The sequence below is a fragment of the Phoenix dactylifera genome, chromosome 4 (assembly GCF_051530095.1).
Source record: "Phoenix dactylifera cultivar Ajwa chromosome 4, Ajwa_hap1_PhDact_Kaust_v1.1, whole genome shotgun sequence".
In the NCBI taxonomy this organism is placed as follows: Eukaryota; Viridiplantae; Streptophyta; class Magnoliopsida; order Arecales; family Arecaceae; genus Phoenix; species Phoenix dactylifera.
Genome location: NC_143193.1, coordinates 42,208,553 through 42,233,774, shown reverse-complemented (window position 1 = coordinate 42,233,774; position 25,222 = coordinate 42,208,553). Strand labels below are relative to the sequence as shown.

At 40.1% G+C, this 25,222-nt stretch overlaps 1 protein-coding gene across 1 annotated transcript; it reads left to right on the top strand.

The window, feature by feature from the left end:
• The first annotated feature begins 16,214 nt into the window (after positions 1-16,214).
• On the top strand, positions 16,215-20,372 carry LOC103709985 (cytochrome P450 71A9-like). The gene is made up of 2 exons (XM_008795541.6): positions 16,215-17,175; positions 19,542-20,372. Exons 1-2 carry the CDS (start codon positions 16,252-16,254, stop codon positions 20,151-20,153), a joined length of 1,536 nt encoding a protein of 511 aa, XP_008793763.4. The 5' UTR covers positions 16,215-16,251; the 3' UTR covers positions 20,154-20,372.
• Positions 20,373-25,222: the final 4,850 nt, after the last annotated feature.

Here is a 25,222-nt window from a genome sequence, read left to right as displayed (position 1 = left end):
CAAGGGTGGTAAGGTTTGTTTGTGAGCCAAAGTTAAAACCAACGGTGTAAGGGTTTGATTGTGATCCCGGAAAATAATCGGATGGTTCTAGTCGGTGAGCCTGTGAAAACCGACCGAGTTCGTTGTGATCTCGCGAAAACAACAAGTTGGGTTGTGAACTTGTAAAACAACCGGCTGTAATCCTAGAAATTATAGTGAACTCCCAAGTGCGGCTTGGGAAGTGGACGTGGGAGCAAGAGTTGGCTCCGAACCACTATAAAGTCTCTTGTGTTTGTATTGATTAATTGTCTCTTCCACTCTCTCCATTCACTACATCTAGTAATCTATTTAACCTGCTTGCAATAGATTTAATTAATTACTCATTAAATTTTAATTTGTCAATAATTAATTAAAACCCAATTCACCCCCCTCTTGGGTTGTCTCCTTGGGCAACAAGTGGTATCAGAGCAGGTGCTCTTATATCGATTGGTGTTCCAATCCCCAAAAGAGTAAAAGATTAAAATGACAACCCCTTTTGGATCTTCCCTTAGTGAGGGGCAATTCACCAATAGGCCTCCATTGTTCAATGGAACTAACTACACCTATTGGAAGGCTAGAATGAGGATATTTATCCAAGCCCAAGACTATGATGTTTGGAGCATCATAGTTAATGGACCATATACTCCTTCTATTTATATAAATAACATTGCCATACCCAAGCTCGAAAAAGATTGGGATGATAACGATAAAAGAAAGGCACAACTAAATGCCAAAGCAATGAATGTACTTTATTATGCCTTGGATCCTAATGAATTCAATAGAAACTCTACTTGCAATTCTGCAAAAGAGATATGAGATAGACTTGAAGTGACCTACGAGGGCACAAATCAAGTCAAGGAATCTAAAATAAACATGTTAGTACATAAATATGAACTATTTAAAATGGAGTCTAATAAAACCATCTCTTGCATGTTTACTCGATTTACTGATATTGTCAACGGCCTAAAAAGCCTTGGCAAAAGTTATACTAACAGTGACCTTGTCAGAAAAATTCTTCGCTCTTTACCAAGGTCATGGAAAGCCAAAGTCACGGCAATCCAAGAAGCAAGGGACTTGAACAAGCTGCCACCCGAGCAGCTTCTTGGATCCCTAATGACGCATGAGCTCACAATGAAACAACACAGTGAAGAAGAATCCTCTCATAAGAAAAAGGTAATGGCCCTCAAATCTACTTCTTCTAACAAAGATCTATCTTGCAGTAGCAGCAGTGAAGAAGAAGACAATGAGAGAGATGAAGAAGAGGCTCTTCTCATGCGAAAGTTCAGAAAATTCATCAACTGGAAGAAGTCCTTTCATCAGAAGAGAGGTTCCTCAAGTTCCTTCAACAAGGATAAAGGTAAAGAAAGGAAAAGTGAGGGAATCGGATGCCATAAATGCAAGAAGCTGGGATATTTCAGAGTCGACTGTCCCTTGCTGAAGAAGGGCAACAAATACAAGAAGAAGAAAGCTCTTGTCTCCACCTTGACAGACTCCGATCAATCATCATCATCATCGGATGAGGAACAAGAGGAAAAGGCCAATCTTTGCTTTATGGCAAATGAAAATGAGGTAACATCTGAAACTCATTTAGATTTTACTTTTGAAGAATTGTATGATGCCTTTAATGAGCTAATGGATGAGTATAAATCAATAAATCTTAAAAATAAAGATTTGAGGCTAACTAATCAATCCTACAGTCATAAAAATGATAATCTGATTAAGAAAAAGGATTCCATTGTTAAGGAGAACTTAGAACTTAAAACAAGCAACTAATTGCTAACTCAAAAGAACTGTACCCTAATTAAAGACAAAGAAAGACTAACTAAAGAAATTTCAGAACTTAAAAATAATAATCAAACTCTAAAAGATAACCTTACAAAAGACTGAAGCTTACTAAAAATAAAAAAACTGAACTTAACAAAAGAACTTGAAAAATATAAACCTATTGTTGAGAAGTTTACCTATAGCTCTAAAAAATTAGAAATGATTCTTAATAGTCAAAGAGCTGTGTTTAATAGAGCCGGTTTAAGGTATAAGCCAAAGAATAAGCAAAAATTTCTTAAAAACTTTTTTTGTAAAAGTCGGAGAAAGTAAAACTAAAAATGTAACTTGTTTCTATTGTGAAAAAGTAGGACATAAAGCTAATATGTGTGACTATAGAAAAATAAAAGCTAAAAGAAAAATTAAAAAGGTTTGAGTTCCAAAAGGAACCAACATAGCTAACCTTGAAGGACCCAAGAAAACTTGGGTACCTAAGATTATATGATTTCCTTGTGTAGGAGTGTCTTGCAGCCAAGCTCAATAAAAACTGTTGGTACTTGGATAGTGGCTGCTCAAGACACATGACGGGTGATAAGGAGCAATTCTTCACCCTAGAACCTAAGAAAGGAGATGTGGTGACTTTTGGAGATGATAACCAAGGTCACATCATGGGTATGGTAAGATACAAATCACACCTTCAACCTTTATTGATAATGTTCGGTTAGTAGATGGTCATAAGCACAATTTACTTAGCATTAGTCAACTATGTGATAAAGATTTTGACGTATTGTTTAAGCCATCTATGTGCATCATAACCAACTCAACTGACAATAGTTTAGTTTTCAAAGGACTAAGACGTGACAATGTTTATGTAGTAGATCTTGATGATCTTGCTAAAAACAGCCACTGCTTAGTAGCTAATGATACTAAGTTTAGTAAGACAAGTTGGTTATGGCATCGTAAATTAGGTCATGCAAGCATGGACACATTATCTAAATTAGTTAAAAGAGATTCCGTGATTGGTTTGCCAAAATTGAAATTTGAGAAAAATAAAATCTGTAAAGCATGTCAATTTGGCAAACAATTTAGAAGCTCTTTTAAGTCCATAAATTGTGTCTCTATAACTAGACCCCTTGAGCTACTTCACATGGACCTTTTTGGACCAACTAGGATCACAAGCCTTGGTGGAAACACGTATGGACTTGTCATAGTTGATGATTTTTCTAGATACACATGGGTCATGTTTTTAGTTCATAAGGATGAAGCATTTTCAGTTTTTAAGAAATTCCAGAAGGAGGTAACAAATACAAAAAATAGTTCAGTTATAGCAATTAGGAGTGATCATGGAACGGAATTTGAAAATCATCTATTTGATGAATTCTGTAGTAAAAAGGGAATAACTTATAATTTTTCTGCACCTAGGACACCACAACAAAATGAAGTTGTGGAAAGAAAGAATAGAACTCTAGAGAAAATGGCTAGGACCATGTTGTGTGAAAGTGACCTCCCAAAGTATTTTTGAGGAGAAGCCATTAACACATCATGTCATATAATAAACAGAGTTCTATTAAGACCAATTATAAAGAAAACACCTTACAAACTTTGGAGAGATAGAAAGCCCAAAGTAAACTACTTTCATGTGTTTGGCTGTAGGTGTTTCATTCATAATAATTGTTGACAGCGCCCGCGCCGGAACCCACTCACACCGGCACCACCACCAACGTCGGACAAGCAAAGAGAGAATAAACGGATTAGCACTCTCTCGCTCCCTCGACACCGGACTCAAGGATCACCGCTTCGTTCCGCTACGAAGGGTGAAAGATTACCCCTGGTATCAGTAGGGTAAAACACTTGAGCACCGCAGCGGATTATCAAACCAAAAGAAGAAGAAAGGAAGAAAGTAGCAAAGTAAACACAAAGATGTAACGAGGTTCGGTTACAAGTAGCCTACGTCCTCCACCGCTCCTTATCTCAATTAGGATGAACAGATTACAGAGATAGCACACACCCGAACGATCACAACTGATCGCTCTACAAGAGATTCACACAGAATTTTCTTTGCACAAGAAGTAGGATCCCAAATCCTCTTCTTCTCTAGAACCCTAGCCTCACAAACAAGAGTTGCTCTCAAAATATACTCAAATCGTATGCCCTAGGGCTCTCATGAGTCCTATATATAGTCTCAAGACCTTCAGATGATCATAGCCGTCGAAACGCCACCAAAAACACCAAAGGAAACTCGTCCGTACGATTTTCTGCGAGCTCGAGTCGACTCGACTGTAGTTCAAGTCGACTCGGGCACGTCTGGACAACTCCTAGTATAACTGGCACGATCTCGGGTCGACTCAACTGTAGCTCGAGTCGACTCGACGATGCTCGACCAACCTTCGGATCGACTCTTACAGTCCAGATAGAAACATGGTTTTTCTTGGTCTTCTGGCCTTTCTACTCTCGGATCGACTCGACGGGCCTCGAGTCGACTTGACTGTTCCCAAGTCGACTCGACTGTAGCTCGAGTCGACTCTGACGGTCCGCCAGACAGAACTATGCATAATTGATTCTTCTTCAATTTTCTTCATCACCAATGGTCTCCACATACCCCAACAATCTCCCACTTGGAGACCTTGGGTATATCCTCTTGTTACTTGGCTCTCCTCTGTGCTCCCACTGAAAAACTGAATCATCCTAGTGAAATCGGTACGATGCCTCCTCAACGTCTTCAAGCAAGAAGACCAGCAGAAGTTGAACAACTCCTCAGCTTCTCCACCGTGACGACCTTCGTCAACATATCTGCAGGATTCTGACTTGTATGAATCTTCTCCAACTTGACAAGTCCCTGCTCGAGCAATGACCTCACGAAGTGGTACCGTATGTCAATATGCTTCGTCCTCGAATGGAAAGCTGAATTCTTCGCCAGATGAATTGCACTTTGACTCTCTGAATATAACATGCAATCCTTCTGCTCCTTCTCAAGCTCCTTCATCAAGCCCTGAAGCCATATTAGTTCCTTGCACGCCTCTGTGGCTGCCACATACTCCACCTCCGTAGTCGACAATGCATTAACTGGTTGTAACCTGGAAATCCAACTGACAGCTCCACTGCCCAAGGTGAACAAGTACCCTGTCGTGCTCCTCCTGCCATCCAAGTCCCCTGCCATGTCTGAGTCCACAAAGCCCTGTAACCGGATCTCAGAACCTCCATAGCACAATGACATGTGCTCCGTGCTTCTCAGATACCTCAGTATCCATTTGACCACGCGCCAATGCTCCAAGCCTGGGCAGCTCATAAAACGACTCACAACTCCCACTGCTTGAGCAATGTCTGGTCTCGTACACACCATAACGTACATCAAGCTTCCCACCGCTGATGCATACGGGATTTTTGACACGCGTCTTCGGACTTTGCCCTTTTGAAAGCTTTAAGTGGGCACCCAGCGGTGTGCCAACAGATTTGGCACCCTCCATTCAGAATCTCCTGAGTACTCGGCTGATGTACTCCGCCTGAGATAGTCTTAGGATATGTTTAGACCTATCTCTGCTGATCCGCATCCCAAGGATCCGTTTCGCTGCTCCTAGATCCTTCATTGCAAATTTTTTTGACAGCTTCAGCTTCAACTTTGCAATCTCATGCATGCTAGCTCCTGCAACTAACATGTCATCAACATACAATAGCAAGATAATGTAAGATGTGTCGAAGTCCTGGAAGTAGCAACAGTGATCCTCCTAACATCTCCTGTATCCTATCTCAAGCATGTAACTATCGAACTTGAGATACCATTGCCTGGGCGCCTGTTTCAAACCATAGAGGCTTTTCTTCAATTTGCAAACCAAGTCACCCGTGCCAGCTGCAATGTATCTCTCCGGCTGCTGCATATATATCTCCTCATCAAGATCTCCATGGAGAAAAGCCGTCTTCACATCAAGCTGCTCTAAGTGAAGATCCTCTACTGCCCCCATGCTCAGCACCGCCCGAATAGAACTCATCTTGACTACAGGAGAAAAGATCTCCGTGAAGTCGATACCTGCTTTCTGCTAAAATTCTTTTACAACCAACCTGGCCTTGTACCGCTTCTTCCCATTCTGCTCTTCCTTCAGCCTATAAACCCATTTGTTTGACAGTGCTTTCTTCCCCTTGGGCAGATCCACCAAATTCCACGTTTGATTCTGCTCCAATGACTTCATCTCATCATCCATGGCCAACTGCCACTCCTCCCTGGTATCAACCTCCACTGCCTCCGTGAAGCATTCATGTTCGCCATTATCTGTGAGCAGCAAATAACTAAGAGTCCCATCATACCTTTGAGGAGGCTTCCCATGAGTACTACGAGTGGACCTTCTTAGTTGTGGAGGGGGTGCCAATGCTTCAGGTTCTTGCTCTGACTGAGTCTTCTGACCAAAATTTGTAGACTCCTCTTCAGGATCCACAAAACACGGTTCAACAGGTTTTGTTTCTGATTCAGTGCTCTGCTGCATTTTCTCATTAAGTACCACATCATTACTACGAATGATCTTCCTATGTTCGGGATCCCAAAATCGATACCCAAACTGTTGACCTCCGTATCCAACGAAAATGCACTTCTTTGATTTGGCGTCTAGTTTGCTTCTTTGACTGGAATCAACATAAACATAACTGGTACAACCGAATACTTGTAAGTGCACCAAATCAATCTTCTTCAGTGTCCATGCTTTCTCAGGAATCCCAAATTCAAGTTTCTTTGATGGCCCTCTGTTGATCAAGTAGGCAGCAGTGTTAACTGTTTCCGCCCAAAACTGCTGTGGCAATCCAGCATGTATCCTCATACTCCTGGCACGCTCCTTAATTGTTCTGTTCATCCTTTCAGCAACTCCATTTTGTTGTGGTGTCCCTGGAACTGTCCTCTGCCTGACGATCCTAGTCTCTGCACAGTAGTCCTCAAACTCCCTGCTACAATACTCACCACCGTTGTCCGATCTCAGGCATTTCAACCTCCTTCCTGTCTCGAGTTTTACCATTGCCTGCTATCTTCTGAAGACCCCAAATACCTCTGACTTGTGCTTCAAGAAGAACACCCAAAGCTTTCTGGTAGCATCATCAATAAAAGTAACATAGTACTGAGATCCACCACCGTTGTCTGATCTCCTTCCTGGTGCAGGCCCCCACACGTCCGTGTGCATGAGATCTAGCTTTTCTTGCTTCCGAGGTTTACCTTCTTTGTTGAATGAAACATGCTTCTGCTTTTCGAGAATACAATCCTCACAGAAGTCCATCTCAACACTCCTGAGACCCTGCAGCTTTCCCAACTGGTGCATCACCTCCAGTCCCTGATAACTCATGTGCCCAAGTCTGCAATGCCATAACTTGGCATCCACATCTGCTGCAGCAACTCCAATAGAGTTCTCCGTGCCGTTGGCGATATAAAGTGTCCCAACCTTCTTGCCACTAGCCACCGTCAACGAACCCCTGGATATCTTCCACTGATCAGCTGTGAAAATAGTCTTGTACCCCTGGCTCGCCAGCTGTCCAACAGAAATCAGATTCCTCTGCAGTTGAGGCACGTGCCGTACGTCCTCAAGCTCAAGTGAAGATCCAGAAATCAACTTCACTTCCGTGCTTCCCCTTCCTTGTATGGTGCAAGGCTCTCCATCCCCTAGGTAGACTTTGCCGAAGTCTCCCTTCTCATATCCTCCAAGAAGCTTCTGTTGGGATGTAGCATAGAAAGATGCGCCCGAGTCTATCACCCAAGACTCGTCACCGATAGATAATGATAGAACGAGGGCATCCATGTCACCGTCTTCAGCAAGATTTGCCAGATCCTTGCTGACTCCTTCGGTGTGGTCGCCTTGCTTTCCTTTAGGAGATTTGCAGTCCCTTCTAAAGTGCCCCATCTTTCCGCAGTTCCAGCACTTCGCTCCCTTGTTCTGAGGTGCTCGAGACCTGTTGGATCTCGACTTCGAGTCACTTCGAAATCGACCGTCCTTCTTTTGTCTTCCCCGGTCAGAGGTGTTTAGTGCACTTCCAGACGACTCCGTAGCTCCGGAAGATTTTCTTCTTGCTTCTTCACTCAGAAGCACTCCCACAACGTCATCAAAGATCAACTTCTCCGTTGCCGAAGAGTTGCTCGCCGCCATTACCAGGCCCTCCCAGCTATCAGGCAGTCCGGAGAGGATTAGCAATGCCCGAATCTCATCATCAAAACTAATCTCCACTGACTCCAACTGGGCCGTGAGTCCATTGAACTTGTTGAGGTATTCTGCTATGCTGCCGCCATTTTTCATACGAAGATTAAACAACCTCTTCATGAGAAATACCTTATTTGATGCTGAGGGTTTCTCGTACATTCGCGACAATGTTGCCATCAACTCCATCGTCGTCTTCTCGTTTTTGATGTTGAATGCCATTTGGGATGCAAGTGATAATCTAATGGTGCCGAGCGTCTTCCGATCGAGGACCTCCCAGTCTTCATCGGGCATCTTCTCTGGTTTCTTCGCTCTACCTCCAAGAGGTAAATAGAGATCCTTCTGGTAAAGGTAATTCTCTATTTGCATCTTCCAAAATCCGAAGTTCGTGCCATTGAACTTCTCAATTCGCAACTTTCCTTCATCCGCCATCGCAGAATACCAATAGCTCTGATACCACTTGTTGACAGCGCCCACGCCGGAACCCACTCACACCGGCACCACCACCAATGTTGGACAAGCAAAGAGAGAATAAACGGATTAGCACTCTCTCGCTCCCTTGACACCGGACTCAAGGATCACCGCTTCGCTTCGCTACGAAGGGCGAAAGATTACCCCTGGTATCAGTAGGGTAAAACACTTGAGCACTGCAGCGGATTATCAAACCAAAAGAAGAAGAAAGAAAGAAAGTAGCAAAGCAAACACAAAGATGTAATGAGGTTCGGCTACAAGTAGCCTACGTTCTCCACCGCTCCTTATCTTAATTGGGATGAACAGATTACAGAGATAGCACACACCCGAACGATCACAAGCGATCGCTCTACAAGAGATTCACACAGAATTCCCTTTGCACAAGAAGTAGGATCCCAAATCCTCTTCTTCTCTAGAACCCTAGCCTCACAAACAAGAGTTTCTCTCAAAATATACTCAAATCATATGCCCTAGGGCTCTCATGAGTCCTATATATAGTCTCAAGACCTTCAGATGATCATAGCCGTCGAAACGCCACCAAAAACACCAAAAAAAACTCGTCCGTACGATTTTCCGCGAGCTCGGGTCGACTCGACTGTAGTTCGAGTCGACTCGGGCACGTCTGGACAACTCCTAGTATAACTGGCACGATCTCGGGTCGACTCGATTGTAGCTTGAGTCGACTCGACGATGCGTCGAGTCGACTCGACCAACCTTCGGATCGACTCGTACAGTCCAGACAGAAATATGGTTTTTCTCGGTCTTCTGGCCTTTCTGCTCTCGGGTCGACTCGACGGGCCTCGAGTCGACTCGACTGTTCTCGAGTCGACTCGACTGTTCCCGAGTCGACTCGACTGTAGCTCGAGTCGACTCTGACAGTCCGCCAGACAGAATTATGCAGAATTAATTCTCTTTCAATTCTCTTCATCACCAATGGTCTCCACATACCCCAACAATAATGGCAAAGATAATTTAGGTAAATTTGATTCCAAATCTGATGAAGGTATCTTTTTGAGATATTCTACATCGAGTAAGGCTTATAGAGTCTTCAACAAAAGAACCCTTGTTATTGAAGAATCCATTCATGTTGTTTTTGATGAGTCTAATGACGCTTCCTCCAGCAAGAGAGTAGTATTTAATGATGATGCAGGAATAATTGAAAAAAAGATGGATCACATGACTCTACAAGAGGATGATCCCAAGCAAGTTGAAGAAACTTCAACAAACCAAGAGGTAATTGCCGAACATGGGCTTACAAAGGCTTGAAGGTATGCTCACAGTCACCCTAAAGAGTTAATCTTAGATGATCCATCTCAACCTGTTAGAACTAGAGCCTCTCTTAGAAACTTAAATAATCATCTTGCATTTGTTTCACATTTAGAACCTAAAAATATTGAAGAAGCTGAAAGTGATGTAAATTGGATAAATGCTATGCAAGAAGAACTTAACCAATTTACAAAAAATAAAGTATGGAACTTAGTTAAAAGACCCACTGAATACTCAATAATAAGAACTAAATAGATATACAAAAATAAACTTGATGAAAATAAAGTTGTGGTTAGGAACAAGGCTAGACTAGTAGCAAAGGGCTATAATCAAGAAGAAGGTATAGACTTTGATGAGACTTTTGCTCCTGTGGCTAGACTTGAGGCAATTAGATTGTTATAGCATTTGCATGTTATAAAGATTTTAAATTATTCCAAATTGATGTAAAAAGTGCCTTCTTGAATGGATATATTAATGAGGAGGTTTATGTAGAACAACCTCCTGATTTTGAGAATCATCAATACCCCAATCATGTTTATAAACTAAATAAAGCACTTTATGGTCTAAAACAAGCTCCTAGAACATGGTATGAAAGACTTAGCAAATTTCTATTAGACCATGAATTTTCTAGAGGAAATGTTGATACAACCCTATTTTTGAAAAAGGAAAACAAAAATATGTTAGTAGTGCAGATTTATGTAGATGATATTATTTTCGGTGCTACTAACAATCGCCTTTTCGAAGAGTTTGCTAAATTAATGCAGAGTGAATTTGAGATGAGCATGATGGAAGAATTGAACTACTTCCTCGGACTTCAAATCAAACAATCCAAGGAAGAGATTTTCGTCAATCAAGCTAAATACATCAAGAAAATGCTAAAGAAGTTTGATATGGATGGAAACAAGTCAATTGGCACTCCCATGAGCTCATCATGCAAACTAAACAAAGATGAATCAGGTAAATCAGTAGATCAAAAGCTGTATAGAGATATGATAGGATCATTATTATATCTTACAGCAAGTAGACCTGATATCATGTTTAGTGTATGCATGTGTGCTAGATATCAATCTAATCCTAAGAAATCACACCTAATGGGAAGAAGGGTTTTGGGCGTGAAGGAGATAACCAAAGGGGAAGAAAGAATTGGGCATGCGAAATTATCTTAACGAAACATGTTGTTACTGATCTATGGGGAAGAATTGTACGCATTGGTTTACTGGTCTTGTGGGGAATCCCATTAAGGGGTATCGTTGGAATTTTAGAACTTAGAATGTGGCTTAGGGACCATGTATTATACCGTAATGTGATGAAGGGACCAATAATTAAAGGTTCACCTTGGTTCATGTCCGAGGCTGGGGAGGTCGGTCTGGCCTGAGGTAGAGCTATCCCATATTTCCTCCATCACTTGCCCTCCACTTTCTGGGCCAAACTTTATTCCGGTTCAAGCAATGGAAGTCAAACAATTACCTCAATTGAGGGCAAGACATTCGTCAAGGGCATTAAGCGTGTCGATTGGTTTTCTCGAAGCGTCATCAGATCTGGGCCATCCCAAGATGTCATCATTGTGGGGTGACTCCAAGACACCATTAATGCAGTGATCCGGCGAAATGCCCCCATCACACCCCGGCAGAGGTGAAGGAGGCCCAACTGTTCACGACTAGAAAGGCTCTCAAAGCTGCCAATCAGAGAGAAGTGGATCTTTTCGCAAAGCTAGCCCGGGCCGAGCAAAGGGCCCGAGAGGCTAAATAGCAGGCCAACGAGGCAGAACAATAAGTTGCCGAGGCCAGCAAGCAGGCCCCTCATGCCGAGGTGAGGGTCACGAAATCGGTTGAAGAGTACCACACTTTAGAAGAGTTCCGAGAGGAGGCTTTGGAGACTGCAGCTGATGCCTTTGGCTTCGAGGTATGCCGAGCTCAAGGTCAGTAGCTTTTTCCAAGAATGGACTTCTCCGTCCTTGATGACGATGACACCAACTTCGGTGAAGGCAACAATGGAGGCAATGACCCAAAAGTCCGTGGAGATGTTTAGGGCGATGGCAGTGGCAGCAACGACAGATGTACCGAGGGGGAGAGACAATGGAGCTGATCTAGGCTTTGCCCTCCTTGTCCTAGATCTTGACTTTGACGTTGCAGATCACGCCCGAGGATTCGACCCCTTGGGCAGTAGCTTGGCCAGTGGGGCTCTCCACGAAGAGCGGCATCTTTTCAAATGAAGGAAACTGGGTACCTCAGTAGCAGCACGGATGGTGAAGGTGAGGAATAAATCCCTTTACCTCGTCGCTTTTGCTCTTTCTTTTTGCTTGGGTGAACTAAGTTTAATGTACTTTTCTTTTTATTTGGCCTCTACAGAGGTCAGTGTAAAAGTTCACAACTTTATTAGAAACAAAGAGTTTTCCAAGTATCTGACTCCGGTATTGGTTTGCGTCGTGTTGTTGTTTGTTCTTTGTTTGAGTTTGCACCAGGCCTTAGCCTTTCACTGTTCTTTTTTTGCTTAGTTTCTGCCAATCGAGGTTCCTGTCTTGTACGCCGAAAGCCTCCAGTTGCTGAGTTCTGAGATTCGGTATAGAGCACCTCGTACTCGATTTTGTTACTCGAGATGGAGAATTTGTACCGGAGGGTGCATTCTATGATTACTCCACTAGGGCTAGTAAGCGTGGGACCAACATTACTGCCCCACGGACTTAATGACCCATCCACGCGCATGACTAGTGGCTGCACCTCCTTTCATCTCCATGAGGACTAGGCCCTCAAGGCGGTGAGAGGGATATACCTCTCAAACTTCCGAGGAGGGCTCTTGGACTGTCATGGCTCCTCTTGCACTGAGGTGAGATGCTCATCGACTCTCTTTGCTCCTCGTAGTCCCCTCTTACTTTTCTGGGGGGTCTTCCGCCAGCGGACTCACAGTAGGAGGCTATGGATTCGTCAGCATGGGTATATTTGTCGGCCTGTGCCATTTCGGCAAAGTCGTCAGGAAAGAACCTTTCTAGAGAGAAGAGGAAGCTCAACGGCCGCAGGCCGCTCTTCATTACAAACATTGCTATCGATTGGTCTAGGTTGCAGATCTCCAACATCGCTGTGTTGAAGCTGGTGACATATTCCCTAAGGGATTTTCTCTCCTCCTGCTTGATGTCGAGCAGTGCATCTGAGCTATGGCATCATCTTCGGCTGGAGACAAAATATACTATGAAGAGGTGAGCGAGCTGTCCGAAGGAGTGGATGGATTCTGGCCAAAGCTCGGAGAACCAGAACTGAGCAACTTTGTGAAGGGTTGCAGGAACCACCTTGCAAAGAATGGCGTCAGTGGTCCGTGCATCATCATAAGAGCCTTAAAGCTCTCAAGGTGATATAAGGGGTCTGAGGTGCCATCGTATGGCTCTACTTATAGCATCTTAAACAGAGATGGGGTTGGTTCCTACATGATATGTCAGAAAAACAAGTGCTTTAAGGAGAAGTTAAGGCTGTTGCTCACCTCGGAGCCTGTCCTTTGAGGTCCTGAATTTGCCGGCCCATTTTTTCGATTCTCTTATCGAGGTTGGCTTCCTACTAGGGTAGGGGCTCCATGAGACGAATAGGCAAGAGGCTCTAGATGGAATCCCCACCGAAATGAGGACTTGGAGCGTATTGTTTCTCATTCTGGCAGGAGGATTCCAGTCCTCAGAGCGGTGGCTGACTAGGTGCATGCGATCCACTGGTGACTAAGCGTGGTGGCTGGTCTGGTCGGATTCCAATTGGGCCGGCTCGAATCGCACTACCACCTGCTGTAGGCTTTGGACCGCCGCGGTCAATGGCTACACCTATTGAGTAAGCAGGTCGAACTGCTCCTTGTCTGCAAGCGCGGCGGGCTATTCTGGTGAAGTAGGTTCAAGGCTCCACACTCTTGGGAGGTCAGGGCGCGGCATTGTGAAGCACATGAAGCGCCGCAGGCTCCTCACGACCTCATGCTAGTTGTCCCTCCCTCCGATTGAAGTTGATATAGCTAGAGGTTGGACCCTTCCTCTAGCACCAATCTATTGCCATCGAATTCGGATCGAGGTGGGAGTGCAGCTCAGACGATCCTGAGGTCGACTAGAGGTAGGCCTGTTAACGAGCCGAGCTGCTCGGGCTCGGCTCGGGCTCGGCCCGTTAAAAGCTCGGCTCGAGCTCGGCTCGAGCTCGGCTCGTTAGTCAAACGAGCTCGAGCCCGAGCCTAAAATGAGGCTCGTTTAAATTCGAGCTCGAGCCCGAGCAGCTCACGAGCCCAAACGAGCTCGAGCCACAACAGTGAGACCAAGAAAATGGGCCTCATTTTAATGATGTAAGAGCCTCATTTGTGGTATTTAATGTAGATTTTTGTTATGGGGCTCGAGCCCGAGCTCGAAACGAGCTTTACGAGCCCAAGCCCGAGCTTTTCTTTTACCAAACAAGCCCGAGCTCGAGCTCAATACAGAGCTCGGTACCGAGCCCGAGCCCGAGTTCTGTGAAACGAGCCGAGCCCGAGCCTCCCCAAGCTCGGGCTCGGCTCGGCTCGTTGACAGGCCTAACTAGAGGCGAGTTGTGCAGGCTGGTTAAGGCGTCGGGCACTAGTGTCCTCCATTAGGTGGCCTACAAGAAATGCACTTGTCGAAGAGTTTTCAGCGGAGGATCCTCTAATGCCTAAGTCAGAATAACGAGGCAATAGTGTGCAAGAGAGAGATCTTAGTAGAGGGTGGTCTCTATGAGTGATAGTGAGTGCTTATTATGCGCACACCTCAAGTCTCTCGAGTTACCCCTTTATATAGGAGAGCCAGTCTTGTTGTTATTTGGGCCGACGTAATATGTAATGATACAAGGCAACGACAGGTGGTTCGGTCGCGGCGTCGGGGTCAGTCCGCATGGACAGAGTGCGGTGCCACATTTGTGGACTGCCAGAGCTGTCAGTTGTTAGGATTGTTAGACCTGGTTGATACATGCTGATGGTTCTCCTTGGCTAGCAACTCCTTAGTTGGAACTAAAGTTGTTCATCTTGGTTCATGTTCGAGGTAAGAGGGGTCGGTCTGGCCTAAAGTCGAGGAGTCTTATATTTCCCCCATCAGGAGAGATGGCTTAAGGAGGAAGAGGACGGATAGTGAGGCTTGATAAGAAAGAAAGAGGATGCTGCATGTGATTTTCTTTCTTTCTTTATTTTTTTTAATCACAAGACCAAGGACTCTTTTAGTAGGAGAAGTTTCTGACTTTTGAACTTCTGCTTTAAGATAGGCATAGGAAAACGTGGCAACATAAGGAGCCCACCCCATATTTTCTTTTTTTTGGTGCTTGCCCTATATGATTTTTGTTCGAGAATTAAAGTCTAGATCAATGAACAAAAATCATTTGAGACGAGCACTAGAAAAAGAAATATGGAACGGGCTTCTTATTTTGCCATGTTATCGCTAGTGCCCATCTTAAAGAAAAAACTTAAAAGTCAAAGACTCCTCCTACTAGCGGAGTCGATAGTCTTGTGATTACAAAAAAAGCATGGCATCCTTTTTCTTCTTCATTTTCGTAACATGATTTTTACTGTTAAGTACTACATAGCTAGGTGATACACACTAAGCAAATTAATTATCTATCAAGTTAATGCATATCTCTAGATCGATAAACCGATACACAATTTTCAGAATATGGTATACATCAGTATATAGTATATGACCAAGTGATATATATTTAGTAAATTAGTCATTTAGCAACCTAATATAAATCTCCAAACAAATTGATATATAGTTTCCAAAATATCATATTTATTCACACTTATTAACTTTTTGATACATATTGCAAGCCTCTTTAATACATATTCAGCAGTGATCTAATACAAACTTTCACATAAATCAATACATAATTTCTAGAATATATTTTTTATTAGTACATACTATATAGCTAGGTAATCCACATTAAGTAAATTAGTCATTTAGCAAGCTAATTCACACCTCTAAGTAAATTGATGTACAGTTTTCAGAATATGATATTCATCAGAAGCATTACACAATACATAATTTTTTTGTTTTGACTAATTTACTAAGTGTACATATCGATTTACCTAGAAATATGTATTGACTTGCTAGATGATTAATTTGCTTGGTGTGTATCACTTGGTCATGTAACGTGTATCGGTGAAAAATATATTTTGAAAATGAGAAAGAAGATGATGCTGCTTTTTTTTTTTTAATCACGAGATGTTAATTTTTAGATTTTTTATTGAAAATGGATGCTAGAGACAACACGAGAAAATAGAAAATTTGATAAGATGCTACCCTATCATACTACATTGACGAGTTCTTTTGGGAACATCTCTTTCGGTTGTTGATCTAATTTTCGCCAAAGCCAAAGGGGTCACCTTCGAAGTCTTAAAAAAAAAGAAAAAGATCATCCAATGTGAGGTGGGAATTAATAGAAAAAAGGTCGGTCCCACCCCAATCCACCAACCCCACCCCACCCCGGTCGCGAATAAAAGGTCGCTGGTCCCGGCTCCGCTTTGCTCGTGCATCACACTTCTAAGTTTGTGGGTCCCACATGGGGCGGTACCTCGGTTATTTATAGATCTCCTCCTGGAGGATGTCGAGCGTGCAGCCTTCCAAGATCATCACAATATGGCTTCAAGTCTGCTCGTTTACTTTCTTTTGCTCTCCATTCCTCTACTTCTCTTCCTCTTAAATCGAAGCAGAAGGAGAGGCTATGGAAAGGTGGCGGCAAGCAAGCTGCCTCCAGGACCAAGGAGGCTCCCCATCATTGGAAACCTATACCAGTTCGGCTCATTGCCTCATCACACCCTCCATCAGCTGTCTCTCAAGTATGGGCCTCTCATGTATCTCCAGCTTGGCTCCGTTCCCGCTCTGGTCATCTCTTCCAGCGAGGTGGTTCGGGAGGTCATCAAAGATCATGACCTCGTCCTCTCCAGCAGGCCGGCCTTGTATGCTGCAAAGAAGCTCACCTATGGCCTCGTAGACATGGCCTTCGCACCCTATGGAGAACACTGGAAGCAAGCTCGCAAGGTTTGTGTCTCGGAACTTCTAAGTGCAAAACGAGTGCAATCTTTTCGGGCGACAAGGGAGGAAGAAGTGGCCATGTTGATTGCTTCTATCAAAAGACTATCTTCGTCTTCTCCATCTCCCGTTCCTATTAACTTAAGTGAGATGTTGCTCTCTCTCTCGAATAATATTACTTGTCGTGCTGCATTCGGCGAGAGGTTTGGATCCAGAAAGTATGAGGAGGGTGGGAGCAGAATCTTTCATATCCTTGAGGAGACGCAGAGGTTGCTTGGAGGGTTCTGCACGGCAGATTTCTTTCCGTGGTTGGAGTGGATTCATAGGCTCACGGGCTTGCGAGCAAGGCTGGAGAGGAACTTCAAGGACTTGGATGAATTCTATGATCAGGTGATTGAAGAGCACCTCAAGACAATAGAATGGTCGCGTCCGGGAGATGAGGACCTGGTACATGTTCTGCTTCGACTTCAGAGGGACCCTTCTCATGGAAGCATCAATAGAAGTATAAATCACATCAAGGGTCTTCTAACAGTATGAGTGCATTCTCTCTCTCTCTCTCTCTCTCTCTCTCTCACACACACACACACACACACACACACACATATTTAGTTGTACTAGAAACTTGATATTATTTTTTCATATAATTTAATGTTAAAACCAACGATGACCTCTCCAAATGGAAGATCTATGACATTAAATTTTAATATCCATGACTAACAAAAACCTAGAAAGTAACAATTATGCCTTATATATTTGTCTCTAACGTAAGCATCGCAAAAATAAATAATTTTTATGATGTAATATGATATGATATTTTAATATGATTTGAGTAACAAAATCTATTGACTTCTAATTGATATATATTTTAATATATAGATCTTGATTAAGAAAGTACTTTTTCAAATTAAATATCTTATCAATCGTTTTAATATACTAGCACCAAATAAGCAATATATTCTTTTTTTTTTTCTGCATATCATAACAAGGTTAGAGATTGAATGTCCCATTGTTGATATTTTGGAATTTAAATACTTTAACCAAATATCTAATGTAAATTTGTAGTCCAACTCGTATTTGTAAAATAAAGGGGAGCTTGATACCCAATCCTTTTTTTTGGCGGCTATTTTTTACCAAATTTTTTGACCATTGGTATTTAACTTATAGTCCTGCACATACTTATACAAGGTTTGCACATATTCGCACTTGTATTCGATTATTTACACTGGTTCTTGCATACAAATAGTTTTATGTACATAGATACAAAAGCCCATACGGCTAGGGACTGAAAAATAAACAGCTTAGGAATTATAAAATGGAAATTAAACTTCCACTCAATTGGGATTGAACATCAAATAGTGGTCAATAATGGGTATGATTTAGTTGATATTAGGATAGCATCATCAAATATATTACTACCTTTGAATGGCACTTATTCTGAAGTAAGAATGCATTGATTGTAGCATATGTCTCCTAAATTATAGGATGGAAATTATTTCCTAAACATTATTGAACATGGATTAGCAATTGGAGCTAAGACATGCCTGATTGGTAAAAATTTAGGAGTGTAGAACTATCTAGGGTAATCATTTATGTCCATGTATTTTCAAGAATGAATGGATTCATGCTCTATGTAGTGTGGGAAAAATTAATGGCACTAAACGCGTGCGCATTTGAAATTGGAAACGCCCGTTGGGCGTTTTCTTTCTTTGGAAGAAACTGGCGCACGTTGCCAGAGCCCGCTGTAAACTTCGAATTAAAGATGGGCTGGCCGCGTCCGCGTTCTGCGAACGCGTGCCAGCTCCCTTTTAATTCCACATTTGAATTCGGGCCGCGTGCGTTTGCATTTTGCTGGCAGAGGAATTACCGCGGACGCATCAGCAGAAGTCGCGGACGCGTCTGCAAAATGACCAAAATGCCCAGATAAAATATCCCTATAAAAACCCCCTATTTCATTCTATTTTGGACACGAAAAATTAGAGAAAAATATTGAAAAAATTTCGAAGAAAAGTTTTCCTCCTCCTAGCCACTTGTGATTTTTATTCTTGCTCTTTTATATTATATTTTATTTTTTTACTTTCGTTCTTCGTTGGATCTGCAAGTCCGATTAGGTTCATTTTGACTTCTTCCGAGACGTACCGAAGAAGAAGTCGTAGGGTCGTCATATCTCAGAGGAGGATTGTCGGGAGACCCATACGTGGGGGCAAATACTTCTTTGAGACAGCATCTACGCGCTTCGACCTGCCTTTAATTAAACTACTTTCTTCTACCTTTATTTTTAATTTAATTAGTAGATATATAGGATTAAAATTCTATGATATAAATTATTAAATGAATAGATTTATTTTGTGCTAGAATAGATTTATATTGCATTAAAATAGAATTATTTGGATGCCGAATGATATATATATATATATATATATATATATATATATATATTATTTTTTTAAAAATTTTATTAATTGTATTTATAAATTTATTTGTTTATTTAGATGATCTATAGCTAACAGCCTAGAAGTTGCTAACCTTTTAGTCAACTGTCATTAGTATGCATTTTCTATCTTTACTTCGCTCATATGTGCTTGCTCTCTCCCTCTCTAACACACACTCACTATAATTTATGGAACTTGTGTCGCCAACAAAAAAACTTTTCTTTGGAAATTAGGATTTAACAGTATTGGGATTAGTTAGGAAAAAAAGGGATGACTCAATATTGATCCTATTTTCTTTATGTCATGATTTTAAATTCATACCAAAGATCATCACAGATCCATTTGCAAACTAGGTTAGGTATGGCATACATATTAGAGATTCTTTATAGGAGAAATTGCACCACTTACTAAGCAAAACAAATTCAAGAGACTTAATAATATGACAAATAAATACTTTCTGTTTTGCAGGATATCTTCATTGCTGCAACCGACACAATTTCAGCAATACTAGTATGGACAATGGTGGAGCTCATGAGAAATCAAAATGAAATGAATAAAGTACAAGAAGAAGTACAAAAAGTATTTGGCAACAAAGGCAAGGTGGATGAACGTGACCTCCAACATCTTGAGTATTTAAAATTAGTGATTAAGGAAGCATTTCGGTTGCACCCTCCTGCTCCGTTTCTAGGGCCTCGTGAGACTGGTGAGATGTGCAAAATTAGAGGATATGAAATTCCTCCAAAAACAAGGGTCTTCATTAATGCAAGAGCTATAGGCACGGACCCAAATATTTGGACAAACCCTACTGAGTTTTGTCCTGAGAGATTCTTGAGTGGTGATATTGACTTCAGGGGACAAGATTTTGATCTCACACCATTTGGAGTTGGCCGAAGGATTTGTCCAGGAATTAATTTTGCAATAGTGTTTGTTGAGCTTGTTCTCGCTAACCTTTTGTATCATTTTGATTGGAAATTACCGTTTGGAATGCGAGAGGAGGATTTGGATTTGGATGAGAAATTTGGGCTTACAGTGCACAAGAAAAATCCTCTTTACCTTTTAGCTCAACCTAAAGATATATAATGACATAGCTTCATGTACGATATAGACGGTGTCATGCTGAGAATAATGAGAAGTCATTATGACATCCTACATGATACTTAGTGTGATTTACTTTGCTTGTTACTTAGTCTTGATTACTTGGAAGTGGTGTAGTCAAGAATTGGGAATGTAATATCATCCCCATGACTTGTATTTCATGTTAGTATTATCTATTTATGAAAAATTGATCTCCTTGTATTATTTTTTTTCTTTTTCTTATCTAATTGTGATCACTTAATTTAAGTCAAGGTAGTCAGATTTACATTATTTATTAAAAAAAATGATTGTTATTTTCTTTATAATTTGAAGGTTAGATAAAGTGATACCATTTTTATTATTTAAAGTTGTAAATTTATGCGCCTCTAAACCGACTACAGCTCACCAGAAGGTCCAACCAATTAAAACATGCGACGATGCCAACACGTGGCGGAGTAGGAGCGGCCACTAGGCAGGCCCAGTGCCATACTGCCGAGCTCACATATCAAGAGCTCTTCATAGTTGGTTGCATCCTAATTGGAGAACCCAGGGATCATCAAGATCCCACCGATGTAACAGGCAGAACGTCATCCATGTGTGAAACATTTACACTTGATGTCCTAGTTGTACCTAAGCCAGTCACTTATGGTCGACCCACATGCCCTAATTCTCTAGTGGTAGATAGGATTCTCCACCGGATATATACAAAAAAGGTGAGGCAGAGAAAGTAAGCAAGCAAGAAAGAACAACACTCTAACAAACTGAGAGACAGCCCTCCTCCTGATCTCTAAAAATCATATTGACTTAGGCATAGAGGATCTCCCACCGGATATGTTTCGACCAGAGAACTTCTTTGCTATGTATTGTTTCAAGTCGGAGTGCTACCACCCGACAAGAACCTCGACCATAGCGACCGAGCGCCGCTCTCCTTCTTCAACTTTGACCAGAGCAGCCAACCACTGAGATCTTCAGCATCATCGCGCTTCTTGCCACGGTGCCTAGGGCTGGTCAGTTCTCAGTAGCAACAAAAAGAATGAGGGAATATGTGGGAAAGCACATGGTAGTAACTAGATAAAAGAGACTTTATGGTTAAAATTTATGATATATCAATCGATATCCAAACCAACCAAAATGGACATGGGACACATCATAATTTATTAAAGATGAGAAATAGAGCTAGGTTAAGAAAGATCTCAAGTAATCCCAATAACTATTAATGAAATTTAAAGCAAGAAACATAGGGAGATTTTAATTATTATCATATTGCGCTATGGAATCCATCAATGATGTATCAAAATTGCTAGGGTTGACCGGTCTAATCTATGTCTAGTATGGTCAAAACCCAACCGAATCTCTTTTCTTTTGATGACATTAGCCCTGGACCCAACTAATTCCATTTACTAGGATGGTTAGGATGGATGCATAGGAAATGCATTAGACTCATTGGGTCGCTCTGACTTGACCAGAATAAATGATAAATATTTTCTTAGAAATGGATGAAGTTGATCTAATGCTTCTATTGATTTTGGCTAATAATGAAACAACCAAGGTATGATATGTCCCCACTCTTCCTCAAGGCCAGCTAAACCCAAGCAAGTTTAGGCTTGACCTTGGTCTAGAAACGGCTAGAACCCAAACAGATCCATATCATAACCAGCTTATTGGACTAAAGTATATGTATAAGTCTCGCATGAGAATTGAGATAAAGAGTGCATAATATAAATAGATATGTTTATGGCCACCAAGATAAACAAAATAGGGAGATGCTTATGCAAAATCATGTGAGGCAGTTCAAGGGGGTTAGTTGACATACTAGAAAATGCGCTTGTTCATTCTTGTCTTAATTCCTGCACATATCTCTACTACTAGCATTGGGTCATCACCTTTGAGAATTGAATGTATCAAATAAAACCTATAGATATATGTTTAAGACCATATGAGATATAGTTCAGAAGGATTTGTTGATGAACAAGATAATGATGGCTGCTTGTTCTCACAAAAGATTATAAAAAAAATGCTTGCGTGTATCTAAAAGAAACCAGCATTGGATTATTGTCTTTCCAGATTGTATATAAAAGTACATCGAATATGAGAAATCACACGCACAGACGCAACCTCCCCCTCCAAACACAAACATCCTGCGCATAATGTATAAATAAACACATGAGAGGCTCCATGGGGATTGGTCCATGATTGAGATATTGTCACTACAAGGAATATGGGAATTAGCAGCACAGTTTTGCGAGTGCATATTAAAAACTGCATGAATAAGATACTTCAGGTCGCATTTACAAAAATGTGTTGGTCTTGTCTACTATGTAGGCTGTTTTAGTGCAAGTTCTCCAGCAATTAGATTAAGTCGCTGGTAAAGTCCATGTTTAATCCAATGATTATGATATTCTTGCTGGCAAAAAAATCACTCATCTAAGCGCAACCATAGGAGCATATATTGGCAAAATTTTTATTATTTTTTAATATTATGATAACTAAGGCTCTATTTGGGGAAGCTTTTAAAGTGCCAAAAAGCATTTTTTGGCCTATCAAAAGCACTTTTAGATAAAATAGGAGTGTTTGGTAAAATTTTTAGGAAGCTGTTTTAACTTTCTCTAAAAAAGCACTTTTAGAAATTGTCGAAAAGATGTTTTGATTTATAATATTTTTTCTTTTTGGACCAAAATATCCATAATAAAATAAAATAATTATACAAAATGTCCCTTTATACCTTTATTATTGTATTATACTATAAATATAATATAATATAATATTATATTATATCATGATACATTAATATGTGATGTTAAATAATTTAATATTATGTTATATTATACCACAGTCATCGAGAGAATGGAAAATTAATTTATGCTAAAAATTATAATATTTTATATCTTTATTATTATATTATAATATAAATATTATATTATATCATAATATATTGATATGTCATGTTAAATAATTTAATATTATATTAAATTATTATGTTATAGTATACAATATTATATTACTATATTATAATAATATTATATTATATTATATTAATATTATACTATATTATATATTCATGTATTAATATATATTATATTTTATTATGCTTTGTTGTATAATACTATGTAATATTTTTTATGATTATTTTGTCATATTATTCACCAGACATATATTAAAGTTTTAGGATAATTTAGAAATATAATTACCAAACAGTAAATAATTTTTTATAAAAACTCTACTTTCAAAAGCGTTGCACTGCGGACAGCTCTCCCAGCCAAGTAAAATCGTTCTTTAACCCTTCTCAATGGCCCTCTTCTTCTACTATTCCTGTCTATGTCCCTTCCTCCCATCTCTGAATAGTCCCCTTTAGCTTTCCCCTTGAAGCTACCCCACCTCCCCCCCCTCCCACCTGGAAAAATCCCTAGCCGGCCATAAGGAAACCCAAACAGGAAACCCTTTTAGAAAACATAATATAGACTAAACACTAGGCAATTAGAAAATATTACAATTTACCAAATAATAAGTTGTAGAACAAAAGAAAATCAAAAGTAGAAATATGACGAATTATTGCAGTCAAGATGGCTGCAACAAAGCTACCGGTTCATAGAAAATGAAGAAAAAATGTTGGAGCCACACCAACTAAGCTCCCTTGGCAACCCACCCACAATTATAAATAATTAACCTTATTGTTTCATTTTTAACCCAAAACATTTTAGGTAAAAATATAAGGCTCATACAATTTAGGGATTGATAAAAATCAACCATAATTTAAATATATCATGAAACTACATAAAATATGTACATATATATGATTGAAATATCAAAAGCTAAATTTTAACAAAACCAGCAAGGAAAAGACTTTAGCTATGATCGATATCAGTAATAATGTCAGAATAAATTATAGTATCATTTATCATGGCATGAACTTCGATAAACATAACCGCAAATCATCACTCGTAATCAAATTCTTGTGAACTTTTCAGTAACTCCTCTGAAAAAATAAAAAGTACTAAAAAGAAAGTCATAAAAACCAAATTTTTGTATGGCAAATCACAATATTTGATTAGAAAACATATTACATATGATAACATAATTTATGAACCAAACCTTTGATTGTTCAAACCATACAATGTCATGGAGATTTGGTATTTCTATAACAATAACAAAGGAACAACATATTAATCTGAACCACTATAACATTACAACAATTAACAAAAGAACTAAACATGGAAGCCTTACCTCTGCTTACAAAGAGAATAAAAGATAATGAACTTTTCCGCACAACACAATAGCAATCCAGAAAGTATCTTCACCGCACCAAAAAACCATAAATGGAACAATTCTATTGGTCATACCTGTTTATAAACTAACCAAGTTAAACTTGAAGATTAAAATATAAAAGTAATCGAAGAAATTATTAAAGATATATCATCATTAAGAAAATTATCAACTATGTAATTCAACATTAAGATAAATGTGATAATAGTGCACTTATATCGAGTAAATTATAAATGAACAAACCAAAGGTACTCTAGCCTTTTCGTTATTGTTAAATAGCATTGAAGTTGAACATGTAATCACTGCCACTCCTTCACAATCAAATATATGAAGGCTAATAAAAAAGCAATGATTGCTAATGATCCCCAAGATAACCATGAGCATAGCACAAAGCAATCATAACCTACAGTTAACCACATCAAGATTTGTATTAAAACCAACATGAGTTTTGGGAAAATCTTACATCCATAAGTTTTTATTATTGATAAATGCTTATTATGATTATATATTTTTTAATTGAATATTTTTTTATAATAATATCTTTATTGCTAGTTTTTATCATTAAATTTTGCTCAAATTTGATTAATATTTTTAAAAAGTACTCGATTTATATTTGTATTCGAATAAGAAAATATGGATATGTTTAATATCCGATTCGTAGCCGTATCCGTTTATAACAAATATGGATATACTTAATATCCGATTCGTATCCATATCCGTTTAGAATAAATATTGATATTAAATTTGATATCCATTTAATATATGTGTCTGCGTCCATACTCGTTGAAAAATATGCATACAAATATGAATATATC